Source organism: Bombina bombina, chromosome 11 (genome assembly GCF_027579735.1).
Source record: "Bombina bombina isolate aBomBom1 chromosome 11, aBomBom1.pri, whole genome shotgun sequence".
NCBI lineage: Eukaryota > Metazoa > Chordata > Amphibia > Anura > Bombinatoridae > Bombina > Bombina bombina.
Genome location: NC_069509.1, coordinates 174064749 through 174079814, shown reverse-complemented (window position 1 = coordinate 174079814; position 15066 = coordinate 174064749). Strand labels below are relative to the sequence as shown.

General features: G+C 36.2%; 1 protein-coding gene across 1 annotated transcript in view; it reads right to left on the bottom strand.

Moving 5' to 3' along the window:
* Nucleotides 1–15066, bottom strand: part of SNX29 (sorting nexin 29) — a 1109599-nt gene that overhangs the window by 248498 nt on the left and 846035 nt on the right. Inside the window, exon 19 of the mRNA XM_053694493.1 lies at nucleotides 810–950. Coding sequence (XP_053550468.1) covers nucleotides 810–950 — 141 coding nt within the window. The remainder of the gene's footprint in view (nucleotides 1–809; nucleotides 951–15066) is intronic.

The following is a 15066-nucleotide window of genomic DNA, read 5'->3' as shown; positions in this document are numbered from 1 at the left end:
AACCAGTACTGAAAGCTATCAGCAAAGGTAATGGTATATAAGAGTATATCGTCGATCTGAAAAGGGAGGTAGGAGATGAATCCTTACGACCGATAACAGAGAAACCTTGAAAAGATTTCCCATGAGGAAAACAATAAAATCAAACAGGCGATACTCTCTTCACATTCCTCTGACAAACACTGTACTCTGAATGGAATTCGGCTTCAGAATGCTTAGAAGCGCTTATCACAGAATAAATCATAAAAATCAAGCACAAACTTACGTCACCACCTCCATAGGAAGCAAAGTTTGTAAAACAGAATTGTGGGTGTGGTGAGGGGTGTATTTATAGGCATTTTGAGGTTTGGGAAACTTTGTCCCTCCTGGTAGGAGTGTATATCCCATACATCACTAACTCATGGTCTCTTGCCAATTACATGAAATAAATATATATATATATATATATATATATATATATATATATATATATATATATAGATATATATACACATTTTTTTAAATGAAGAGCTCAAAACAACATAGATTGAAATAAATAAATAAACTGATTTTTCAGAGGAGACTAAATAGCCCAATAACTAAATAAGACTCACTACTGATGCATTGGTAAATACAGTAAATTATATTATTATTATTGGAAAACACAGTCAATTTTAAACAGACAGCTAATCAAACATTGTTAAGATCACAATGATTTCTGATCAATAACCTTCTCGATGTTAGCCAATAAACAATTATAACCCAGCAACTTCATCAATTTCCAATAAAGAAAAGGTTAGAAACCATTGCTTATTTGTATATAACATCAATACCTTGTTGCCAATGGCCTTTTTTGGTGGAAAATGAAACGTCCTGACATGCGGATATTTGCTTTGCAGCTTATGATGTAAGCTTCGGAATTCTGCGTACCTTCGATAGACATTCCATTCGTCGTCTTTAATTCTGATGTAGACCTTAAAAATAAATAACCAGTTTAGATCATTGCAAAATCATTTTATTCAAATAAAACACATTTGTAAATCCTTTATAGGCAGTCAACACAGAGTCATCATGGACTGGATAGACCATTAAGAAAGAGTCATAAATTTAAAGGGACAGTAAAGTCAAAATTAAACTGAGCATGCAATGTTCCAATTTATTTATATTATTAAATATGCTTCATTCTCTTAGTGTCCTTTGTTGAAGTATAGGCTTAGGAGCAGCAATGCACTACTGGGAGCTAGCTGAATACATCTGGTAAGCCAATGACAAAAGGCATTTATGTGCAACCACCAATCAGAAGCTAGCTTTGCTGCTCCCAAGTCTACAATTCAAGAAAGGATACCAGAAGAACAAAGCAAATTTGATAATAGTAGTTAAATGCACACTCTCTCTGAACCATGGAGGTTTAATTTAGATGTTACTGTCCATTTTAAAATATTTTGTCATTTTAGGTTTATGTTTTTATTTATTTTTTATTTTTTATATCCTCATGTTCCTGTCCTGAGCAAACTAAGGGGCATATGTATCAAGCTCCGTACAGAGTTTGATGCCCCGTGTTTCTGGCGAGCCTGCAGACTCACCAGAAACAGCAGTTATGAAGCAGCGGTCACAAAGACCGCTGCTCCATAACCTGTCCGCCTGCTCTGAGCAGGCGGACACACATCGCCACAATACAACCCGATCGAGTACGATCAGGTTGATTGACACCCCCCCTGCTGGTGGCCCATTGGCTCTTGTGAGCTGCTGGTGCAATGCTGAATACGGCGAGCGTATTGCTCGCCGTATTCAGTGAAGTCTGGCGGACCTGATCCGCACTGTCGGATCAGGTCCGCCAGACTTTGATAACTAGAGGCCTAACTATTTATTGTCATATGTACATAGGTGTGTCCCTCTCCCACAGTAAAACAAAGGCAGTTGTCATTATCAGCTGGAGACAACTAGTGGGAAGTACAAACCCAATATGGAAGTATTATTTTCATTGTATATTAAAACAGCTTTTGCGTTACCTTTTTTTCAACACTGAAACCCGATAAAATAAGACTTGCATGAAATAGTTAAAGTTAAGCTTTTTCCTTCACCCTATTATCACGCCCTTTCTGCCAGTTCTTTTACTTTTCTTTTAAATATTTATTTATAACCAACAAAGTGATCATGATACAAAATCTATGCCTCACAGTCAGATCATTTAGACAGAAGATAAACCGCTGTACATTAGTATTTTTACATCACCTTGCTGGGATTTCATATTATATCTCTAAAGATATAATAATAAATACATTTTCATATACTAAATGTTTATAGCATTCTGTTCCACCAGTCATCTAGACCCTACCCCAGGGTTTCCAGTCCATTTACACAAAGATAGAAACATTTAAAGTATATTCAGTTTTTCGTATGAGTTACTATTACATTATACTCTACAACCATTTCTAATTCTGTTTTAAAATGAAAAACAAAAACAGAAAAAAACAACTTTCCATGACATAACTAACACATCCCCTCTCTCGACCCACCCCCTCCACCCATCCTTGGAAGTAAGGAGCCATTCTCTTCTTAACCCCTTAAGGACCAACGACATACCCTGTATGTCACTGGCCTTTTTTTGGGACTTGATTGTTTTATATCGCGGTCTTGCCACCAGTATTGAGACTGCTCTATTCCACAAAGCCTGCTAGAGGGAGGGCATTAATAGCGCGTTCATGCTAGACTTGTGCTATTATGTCCGGAAAAAACCCTTAACGACCAGTGACATGCAGGGCACATTGTGGTCATTAAGGGGTTAATCTACAGTTTGCAATATATATTGTATTTTCAAATGTTTTGATTAGTAATTTTTGTTCTTCTAGGTCTAAAATTTGTATCCATTTTTCAAAAAACCTTTCGATATTAACTCTAAGTTTAAACCAAATATCATATTGTTCTATAAGAAATTATTCTGGTCTGTTTAAAGACTTTAAACGAAGGTGCGTTCCTACTCTTCCATCCCTTCAGAATAAGATTCCTTCCAATTAAAATTGCCATGGTCAGGAATTTTCTCTCTTATCAATAACTTGCATCATAATTAAAAAAAAAAAAAATCTGTTTCCCATGTAAATTAATTTGGATATTAAGAGTCTTATTAAGCCAAAAATGTATCACTTTCCAAAATTTGTGTACCTTGGGGCATGACCAAAGGCAATGTAACAAGTTTGCTCTTTTTAGACTACATTTGCTGCAAAACGTTCCTTCCCCTATGGTTCCCCATTTAGAAATGTTTTCAGGCGTGATATACGCCATCCATATGATCTTAATATGTTGTTCTCGCATGAGTGTTGAGAGTGACGTTTCCTCTACTCTTTCCATACTTTCCAATACTATTTGTTCATTAAGATCTTCAAAATATAATTCTTTCCATTTTACAATCCCTCTATCAAGATAGATCTTATATTCTGCATTATTCACCAAATTATAAAATACTGAGATTGAGTAGTTGCCCTTTTTAAAAGCATTTATTACTGGTGCTAATATTGGGGATTCCCACATACCCCCATATAATTCCATAAGCTTCTTACAATATTGTCTGACTTGCAAGAAGGAGAAGTGAGAATTTGTTTTTAGCAAATTCAAACTATTATTCTTGGGGTTTCCTGATCCTTATTTATCATTTGGACTTTACTTTTCTTGATTACTGCCCCTATATGATATTAAGAATGACAGGAAGTGTCTCATTGTCCTTTTACAAATTATTTGCACAAAGCCTTGTGTAGCTAACGGGTGTCACCAGCAGACAAGTAGATATACAGATAGTTTGTTTTATTTATGGTTCTGTATCTTATTTCTGTCAACATCTAGATTTAATCTATTCTCTTACTATAAATGTGTCGTAAAGAAGACCAAGTAGGTTTTGATATCTTTTACTCCTTAATTCGGTGGTACCTCTTGTTTAATATCACTCTACGATCTGCAACTTTATTTTAAATGGTACTTGTTTAATAAGAATTAAAGCCCTCTTCTTTAAATCCACACCACATTTTGACACTTTCATTTGTAAACATTTTTTTTTCTTCTGTACCACTAAGTAAAACAACTGTATAAAAAAAAAAACTAGCAGAGATTTTAAATATGTAAAATATTGACTAGACTCACTATTTTGTTAAATACTTGCAATAATAGTGGCATACATCTTGGTATTATAAAGATATCGCACACATGTAAATTCTCTTCTCTTTTCAGCTAACTATAGTGTTGCTAGATCAATAGTATATCTCTTTAAACTACAATTGTCAATATATCCAATAAGCCTACGTGTCAGCATCAATCTGTTGTTCTTTAGATTAGATAAATATTCATTTAACTCAATATTTGTCTAATTTAAATGTCATTCAAATATTTGTTATTAACCACATATAAAAACCTATTTCAAAACACGTCACAAAATAAAATAATAAATTAAAAATACTGCAAAGAATAAAATCAATATATTTCCTGTTTGTTTTTAAAAAGAATAGCCACTATTATTATTACTTTTAAAGGTCTGTTCTCAGAAGCCGGCTACACAGTTGAACAATTTGAGACCATTGTCCGCAGGATCACTAGCACTTGGAGCCCGAGCGTATTGAAATCATTTTAAAATGTGTTTGTTGTTAATCAATTGATAGCATTTTGTCTTGATACATAGCCAGAAATTAAATTAGTGCATTTTTGTAACTTGATTATATTTTTTACAGTCAGCGCAGCTAAAACAATGACGTGATGCATGTTGCTTTGAAGTTCTATGATTAGAGTCTGTGTTTTAATGTGTACTGAGGCTTGCAATGATTAGCACGTCCAGCACTTAAAGGGACGCTAAACCAAATTTTTTTCTTTAATGATTCAGATAGAGAAGCAATTTTAAGCCACTTTCAAATTTACTCCTAATATAATTTTTTTCTTCGTTCTCTTGCTATCTTTATTTGAAAAGCAGGAATGCAAAGCTTGGGAGCCGGCCCATTTTTGGTTCAGCGCCTGCTGATTGGTGGCTAAATTTAGCCACCAATAAAAAAGAGCTATCCAGGGTGCTGAACCTAAAATGGGCCGACTCCTAAGATTTGTATTCCTGCTTTTCAAATAAGATAGCAAGAGAACGAAGAAAAAATTATATTATGAGTAAATTGTAAAGTTGCTTAAAATTGCTGCTCTATCTGAATCATTAAAGAAAAAAATTGGGTTTAGTGTCCCTTTAAAGACAAAAAGAAATAAATTGTAGTCAGTGATATAAAATGATAGTATGAAGCGTATATACTAGTTAAAGGGACATGAAACTCACAATTTTTCTTTCATGATTCAGATAGAGCATACAATTCTAAACAACTTTGCAATTTACTTATATCATACAATTTGCTTTATTCTCTTGGTATCCTTTGTAGAAAAGCCTATGTAGCTAGGCCAGGAGCTAGCTGGTGATTGGTGGCTGCACATATATACATCGTATCATTGCTTAAAAGGGACATGAAACCCAATTTTTTTTCTTTCATGATTTAGAAAAAGCAAGCAATTTTGAACAACTTTCTAATTTACTTCTATTATCTAATTTGCTTCATTATCTTGATATGATTTGCTGAAAAGCATATCCAGATAGGCTCAGTAGCTGCTAATTGGTGGCTGCACATAGATGCTTCTTGCGATTGGTTCACCAGTGTGCATTGCTATTTCTTCAACAAAGTATATCTAAAGAATGAAGCAAATTGGATAAAAGAAGTAAATTGATAATAGAAGTAAACTAAGTATACCTAGGTAGGCTCAGGAGTATCAATGCACTACTGGGAGCTAGCTGCTGATTGGTGGTTGCATATATATACATGCCTTTTGTCATTGATCCACCAGATATGTTCAGCTAGCTCCCAGTGGTGCATTGTTGGTCATTAAACAAAGGACACCAAGAGAACATTTAATATTATAAAGTAAAGAGAATACAAATGTATTACAACTGTAATAACTAAAGCAGATACATGTTAATAGGTTCTACTATTAGTTCACGCTAGCTGTGCTTCCCATAGACTAACTGATTTTCAGGTCATTTTATTGTGTCATCTAATTTTGGAAGTCAAAGAGATGTACAATAGCAAATGAAAGTATCAGAGCATAATTAAATGTCACACATCTACAAAAGACAGATAATGTAGCATAAGTGTTTATGAGCATGACTTATACATGGAAAGTTCCTAGTTCAAGTACCAGTAATTACTTGGTTATGCTATGCAAAGTGATGCAGACAAAAGTAAAGGGAAATGTATATTTATCTTAAATAATAGGGAGTTGGGGGCGTGTCTAAGCCGCAGCCATGATCAGTCACGAAAATCAATAGCTCCATCTATATTCTAAATAATCTATAGATTATCTCATCAGTGCACTCATCCTACTCTACGCAGCTGAATATCTGCTAAAGAAAAGACCTGGAATCAAGCGATACCGCTCTTTCCATCCTCCCGCAACCAGAAGACCCCAATAGGGTGAGATCAAAAGGCTGCAGCCTATCTTACTTTTACATCAACCCCCCCCCCCCCCAGATAGAAACTAACCCCCCCCAGATAGAAACTAAGATGAGTAAAGCGGTTATCGTCTGCTGTGTTTACCATCTGTGGATCCCTTTGCAACAGAGAACCAAAGTGTTTGCTACAAAGTGGTCGGAAACCATAGACCATATTAACCCAATATGGAATCTGAAATCTTGGCTCTACTACAGCGGATGTCCTACAAAATGGAGGACCACTATACCTCCCTAACATTGAGCTTGAGAGAAGAGCGAAAAGATGAGGTCATAGCTCATAGATCAGTTCCCTTGCCTATGGGTTTCTTGGCCAAGACTAACAGGAGATAGGGAGGAGAACTTTTCATAGACCCAGGCGAGGTGGCTTGTATAGGCCCTCTACCAGCTGCAGACGGATCAGCTTTCTAGGTGCTAACCATGTGGATATCCCGATACAGAAAAGGTCCAACATCAAGACACTAACTACAGGTGAAGGGTTGGCTCTGGGTGCCCTGGAGATGCGGCCGATCAAAGGGGTATCTAGAATAGACTCTGAACCGAAGCGTTTAAAGTGAAGGTAAACTTTGATGAATGAAAGCCCGTTTTTTTTAAAATACTATTAAAAACAGGGGCACTTTCATTCATCAATGTTTACAAAGCAGCCGTTTTGATTAAAAACGTACCTTTGTTTTTTTAACAGCTGGAGTAGCTTCCCCCACCCAGAGATCCTCTCTTCACACGTCATCAATGACTAATCCAGCTTCCTCCAATCACGGCTTTCCCCACAGGGGAGTCATTGCCAGAGTCTATTCTAGGTACCCCTTTGATTACCACATACCCTTAAGTGGTTGTTAGACGAGGTTGATGTGTAAGGCTGTTCCTTATGCATATGGATATAAATATATTATCTTGTACATTATCAAAAGCTCAATAAAAGATTTAATAATAAAAAATAATAATAATAGGGAGTTAAATGTCAAACATTATGTCCATACCAGTGAAGGGAAATTCTTGGTTTCAATACTCATATAGAATAGAAATTAAAAATGTAAACTCTGCTCTATTCAAAACGTTTTTTTAAGATTTTATTCTTAAATTAAAGTGATGGTAAACTCTCCCCTTTCTAGACAATAAAAAGAATCCAGAATGTTAGTGATATTTTAGATGGAGTTTAATTAATCAGGTGTAATAAAGTTGCGCTATAACTTACTTTTTAATATAGTTATGAAATTCCAATACCTCAAGATCCGCCACATACTTCAAAAGTAATTTTTTCTGTGAGCTATCAGTTTGAATTGTTGTCCAATCAGCACTCTCCCCTTTGGGTGCTTTTTCTTGTAGAGAGAACACTGATTGGACACAACAATTCAAAACTTTAGCAAACAGAAAATTGACTTTTGAAGTGGGTGGCACAGCACTGAGTATTTATTTATTAAAAAGTAAGTTATTTACTAACATTACGGATGATGGAGAGTTTGCCATCACTTTAAGAGGTCCTTTGTAAGAAGATTTACAAAGAATATTTTGCAACAATACTCATCCTTATGGTTCAAATATTTTCATATTTTCTTTATATTCTGTACAGAAACTTAACTCCTTTCCATAAGAGCATACTGAAGTTAGCTCCAAATTTGCACATGCTTTGAGCAGTAGTGCTTGCAAAAATGTTTGGAACAATGTTATAAAAATAGTGTTGAGGTTATGTGCACCCTTCTGATCCTACCTCAGTATACTCACAAATATTAAACAGAAATAAATTAGTTTAATGCTATAGAACATCATTATAAAAAGCTTATCTGAGCAATAATGATATATATATATATATTTCCCAGGTCTCCGTTTCTTCTTTAGATTTCTAAGACCAATTTCAGCCTGTCAATGCAGCATGTAGAGTTTGCCATTTGTAAGATCCTAATTAGCGGTTGGATGAGTTCACAAGATAAAGTGGTTGAGCAGAATTTAAAAGCATGTTGCCACTAATTCTGCCAAGGCTGTCTATGTTCAGGTAGGTACAAATTACAAATAATTAGACAGTGACTAAGCGCTATATGCTGCACCTGATCGTTAATTGATGCTTTTTAAAGGTTTTAAACAAATTACTTTGTGGTCTACGTCATGGGACACATTTGCTGCTGTATCAAAACAGGTGCAAAAAGCCAGAATGAGGCCAGAAACTCGCACTCTCTTAACTTTCTCCTCTTGACTCTAACTAATGAACCAAATTCTGCCAACTTCTAAGAGTAAAGCTACACCTGCGAGTGAAAAAAATATCTATATTTTCCCCAAATTCCTTTCTACATTCACTTAAAGGGATACTAAATCCAATTTTGTTTATTTCAAGATTCAGACCGAACATGCAATTTTAAACACCTTTTCAATTTACTTCTATTATCAAATTGTCTTTGTTTTCTTGTTATCCTTTGTTGAAAAGCAGGAAGGTAAGCTCTGGGGTGTGCAAGCGTTTGAAGCACTATATGGCAGCGGTTTTGCAACAATGTTATACACTAGATTGCAGCACTATTTCCTGTCATGTAGTGCTACAGGCACGTGCATGCTACCTATCTAGATATCTCTTCAAAAAACAATAACAAGAGCACAAAACAAATTTGATAATTGAAGCAAATTGGAAACTTTTTAAAAAAAATTGTATGCTCTATGCTTTAATCATAAAAGAAAAAAACTGGGTTTTGTCCCTTTAAAGATGACTAGATACTTTCTTATAGAAGCACAGTGAATATTATTATTATCTGTATTTGTCACGTGCCACATATTCCGCTAAGAGATACAGAAGGTTGCAATAAAGAAAGACAAGATATAAACTTTATGGAGTCAATTTAGAGAGAGGCTAGCGAACATGATTAGCTGTAGCGTATCATGTCTCCCTGACCTCGTATACGCTATCGGTATTTAACACTGCACAAGCAGTTCTTGTGAACTGCTGGTGTAATGCCGCCCCCTGCACATTCGCGGCCAATCATCCGCTAGCAGGGGGTGTCAACTATGCCGATTGTATTGGATCAGGATGATTTCAGTCTGCCACCTAAAAGGTGGCGGAGAAGTTAAGGAGCAGCGGTCTTATGACTGTTGCTTCTTAAGTTACGTTTCTGGCGAGTTGGAAACGATGTGGGTCGGAGGCAGCATTCGCTGCTTGTTAAATTGACGGTAGGCTACTCTGAAGAGGAACAGGAGGTTTTTACAATGGATTTAAAGGACCAATAAATACAGTGGATTTGCATAATTAACAAATGCATGATAACAAGACAATGCAACAGCACGTTGGGGTCGATTTATTAAGCAGCGGATGCCCCATCGTTTGAGGTGCAACTGAAACGAAAGTTAAGAAGCAGCTCCTTATTTTCTCTGCCACCTTTTAGGTGTCAGACTGAAATCATCCCGATCCAATATGATTGGGATGATTGACAGCCCCTGCTAGAGGCCGATTGGCCACCAGTGAGCAGGGGGCGGCATTGCACAAGCATCTTACCAGAAATGCTTGTGCAATGTTAAATGCCGACGGCGTATGCGGTCGGCATTTAGCGAGGTCGAGCAGACATGATTCGTTGCTCGACCATTAAAAAATATACTCCTTAGTCTGAACTTCAAATGAGCAGTAGATAATTTTCTGACAAATTTCAAAGTTATGTCTATTTCCATTCCTCCTAAATCATGTGACAGCCATCAGCCAATCACAAAGGCATATAGGTATATTCTGTTTATTCCTGCACATGCTCAGTAGGAGCTGTTAATTTATTCTTGGAGCTTGCTTGCCACTCCTCCATGTTTGCCAATCAGCTGTGGTAGTCAGAAGCAGCCACCAATCACTGTCCACAGCCTTCTTGAGAGTTCCCAAGCAAGACTTTACATATGAGTTTAAGCCCATATAATAAAAATAAACAATAAGATAACTATAAGCTAAAACAAAACTCTCTCTCAATAGATATATTCTTTTATATTTATATTGTTTTGTTGTTTTTATATAAAACATTGTATAACATTTGTACAATACAATAAAAATGTAAAATAAATAATAAATACAAATATAAAAAACCCCCATCCTTTTTCTATACACAGTAACTAAAAAGTAGGACATTCCCAATTCCTACCACTGAAATTCTATATATTAGCAGACTCAAATATCCAATGCACAATTCTGTTATTTCTCTTTCCCTGTTAAAGCTGCCAATCACACAATGATGCATTTAATCTCTACGGTGCCCAGGGGGCTCTACAGAAAAAGGTGTCATTGGGCCCTCGGGCAGGAAGCCAGATAACTTATTTCAGCAGCTCCCAGCCTGACAGCCTGCGTGTTCCTCACACAAGTTAATGATATAACAGCACAGTTCTGGTGCTCAGAGACTTACTATAAGATAATGGGAATCAGCGGAAGGCTACCTGAATCCTTAGCTGAATTTATAGCTGCCGCCTCTAGTAACAGGTTAATTAGACATTTATTGAGTTTTCAAACCGTTCACACCCCAGTGATGTCACCAGTCACATATGTGGTCACTACTACCTGCCAAAAACATGTGGACACTTGGTTGTATGTTTGAAAAACTTTATTGAGCATAAAAGCAAAGCATTATAGGTAAGGATGAAGTCTTTAGCATTTCATGCATAATTTAATAAAGTTAATCAATCATGTGACATTATTTACTTTACAGATTCCTGCTTGGTCCTGTTTGTGTAATGAGTCTTTTCATATGCAGGGGAGGGGGGGAGAGCTGTAATTTGTAAGTGTGGCTCAAAACTGATTTTTTTTGGATACAATTGTATTATTTTGGGCACATTTCAGGTTGTACGGATAATTTACTACTGGCAGTCAATACTTGTAAGGCTTCAGTGTCTATGTCATATTTCATGGTGAGTTTGATATGACCCTGCAAAATACTACGGGCCCCATTACATATGCAGCGTCGCCCGCAAAAGCCGGCGACGCCAGATTTTACGCGATTTTGGTATTACATATACGGCGTAGCATACAAGTTACGCGCGTATATTTCCCCCGTCGCTTGCAATTTTTACTCCCATAAGCTAGCATGGGACCGCGTCGTAAATCGGTATCCAATATCCAGCGCAAGACATTACGTGGCGAAAATGGAGAAATCTTACTCCATTTTTACCTCCCCATAAAAGGCAGCCGTAGCAGGCCTTGCGCTGAGTATGGGAGCACCGTAACTCCTGAAAATGCCTATCTACCTGTCAACCGCAATCCCCCACCGAAATAACTAATAAACTCTATTAACCCCTAAACCGCCATCAAACCCACACCGCAAGTAATAACTAAATTATTAACCCCTAAACCGCCATAGCCCACAACGCAATAAACCTATTCAAGTATTAACCCCTAAACCGAAGTCTAACCCTAACCCTAACACCCCCCTAACTTAAATATTATTTAAATAAATCTAAATAAAATTAATATTATTAACTAAATTATTCCTATTTAAAACTAAATACTTACCTATAAAATAAACCCTAAGCTAGCTACAATATAATTAATAATTACAATATAGCTATTTTAGGATTTATTTTTATTTTACAGACAACTTTGTATTTATTTAACTAGGTACAATAGTTATTAAATAGTTATTAACTATTTAATAGCTACCTAGTTAAAATAAATACAAATATACCTGTAAAATAAATCCTAACCTAAGTTACACTAAAACCTAACACTACACTATCATTAAATAAATTAAATTAATTAACTACAATTACCTAAAATTAAATACAATTAAATAAAATAAACTAAAGTACAAAACCCCCCCACTAAATTACAGAAAATAAAAAAAATTACAAGAAGTTTAAACTAATTACACCTAATCTAAGCCCCCTAATAAAATAAAAAAATCCCCCCAAAATAATAAAATTCCCTACCCTATACTAAATTACAAATAGCCCTTAAAAGGTCTTTTTGCGGGGCATTGCCCCAAAGTAATCAGCTCTTTTACCTGTAAAAAAAATTATACAACCCCCCAACATTAAAACCCACCACCCACACACCCAACCCTACTCTAAAACCCACCCAATCCCCCCTTAAAAAAAACTAACACTACCCCCTTGAAGATCTCCCTACCTTGAGCCGTCTTCACCCAGCCGGGCACAAGTGGACCTCCAGAGGGGCAGAAGTCTTCATCCTTTCCGGCCAGAGAGGACATCCAGACCGGCAGAAGTCTTCATCCTAGCGGCATCTTCTATCTTCTTCCATCCGGAGCAGGTCCATCTTGAAGACATCCGACGCGGAGCATCCTCTTCCATCAGACGGCGACTGAAAAATGAAGGGTCCTTTAAATGATGTCATCGAAGATGGCGTCCCTTCAATTCCGATTGGTTGATAGAATTCTATCAGCCAATCGGAATTAAGGTAGGAAAAATCCTATTGGCTGATGCAATCAGCCAATAGGATTGAAGTTCAATCCGATTGGCTGATCCAATCAGCCAATATGATTGACCTCGCATTCTATTGGCTGTTCCAATCAGCCAATAGAATGCAAGCTCAATCCTATTGGCTGATTGCATCAGCCAATAGGATTTTTCCTACCTTAATTCCGATTGGCTGATAGAATTCTATCTGCCAATCGGTATTCAAGGGACGCCATCTTGGATGACGTCATTTAAAGGAACATTCATTTTTCAGTCGCCGTCGGATAGAAGAGGATGCTCCGCGTCGGATGTCTTCAAGATGGACCCGCTCCGCTCCGGATGGAAGAAGATAGAAGATGCCGCTTGGATGAAGACTTCTGCCGGTCTGGATGTCCTCTTTTGGCCGGATCGGGTGAAGACATCTGCCCCTCTGGAGGTCCACTTGTGCCTGGCTGGGTGAAGACTGCTCAAGGTAGGGAGATCTTCAAGGGGGAAGTGTTAGGTTTTATTAAGGGGGGATTGGGTGGGTTTTAGAGTAGGTTTGGGTGTGTCTGTGGTGGGTTTTAATGTTGGGGGGTTATTGTATCTTTTTTTTACAGGCAAAAGAGTTGATTACTTTGGGGCAATGCCCCGCAAAAAGCCCTTTTAAGGGCTATTTGTAATTTAGTATAGGGTAGGGAATTTTATTATTTTGGGGGGCTTTTTTATTTTATTAGGGGGCTTAGATTTGGTGTAATTAGTTTAAACTTCTTGTATTTTTTTTTAATTTTCTGTAATTTAGTGTTGTTTTTTTGTACTTTAGTTTATTTTATTTAATTATATTTAATTTTAGGTAATTGTAGTTAATTTAATTTATTTAATGATAGTGTAGTGTTAGGTGTAATTGTAACTTAGGATTTATTTTACAGGTAAATTTGTATTTATTTTAACTAGGTAGCTATTAAATATTTAATAACTATTTAATAACTATTGTACCTAGTTAAAATAAATACAAAGTTGAGGCCACTATATAGAATATTAGCAATATGGATTACTTCATATATTTAAATCACCTCCCCCCCCACCCATGATAATGTACCCTCTATCTCAGAGGGGCTCAGTGCGCGGTTTGTCTTGTGTATACCGCAATCTAACTACTACATTCCTCACTTCCTAAGCTTTAATTCCCACATAATATTTAAGAGAAGAATCTGTAAGATCAACCGGATCAGCAGGACTGATCACTATTGCCTTCCTTTTGTATATAAGCTCCTAACACAGTGTCTGGTAGCCCCTATCAAGGTGCTAGATTGAATATACCATTCCAGACTTCGTCTATTGCTACAGGAAGCAAATATTATATTTCAATTCTCCACTTCAGATTCTGTTTATCACTACAGGAAGTGAATATTATTTTAAATTTTACATAGCATTATATATATTGGTTATACTCTATCTTATTTACTTCAAAAAAGTTACCACACGCTTGCATTTACGTAAATTTATCTTAAATATAAAAAGAGGTTTGTCACTGAGGCCCATGAGCGGTCTCTTCAGATAGCAGTAACCTCCTAAACTTGGTATATTTTTGTTTGAGGCCCAAGAGTGGTCTCGTGTTTGAACTTGGAGGTTGGTTGAGTGCTAGGCATCTCATACATGTATGTTTACTTGCATATTACTATTGTAACCCAATGTTATTCTGTACTACTGTTTCAAGATTTTTGTATGCCTTCTTTCAAACCTCAAATAAAAATTAAATAAAAAAAATAAATAAAATAAATAAATACAAAGTTGCCTGTAAAATAAAAATAAATCCTAAAATAGCTACAATGTAATTATTAATTATATTGTAGCGATCTTAGGGTTAATTTTATAGGTATTTAGTTTTAAATAGGAATAATTTAGTTAATAATATTAATTTTATTTATATTTATTTCAATAATATTTAAGTTAGGGGGGTGTTAGGGTTAGACTTAGGTTGAGGGGTTAATAACTTTATTATACTGGCGGCGACATTGGCGGCGGCAGATTAGGGGTTAATACATTTAATAGGCTATGTGGGCTATGGCGGTTTAGGGGTTAATACTTGAATAGGTTAATTGTGTTGTGGGCTATGGCAGTTTAGGGGTTAATGATTTAGTTATTACTTGCAGTGTGGGTTTGATAGCGGATATAGGGGTTAATAGTTTAAATAGGCATATTGCATTGTGGGGGTTGTTGGTCTAGGGGTTAATACATTTAATATTAGTAATGAGAGGGGG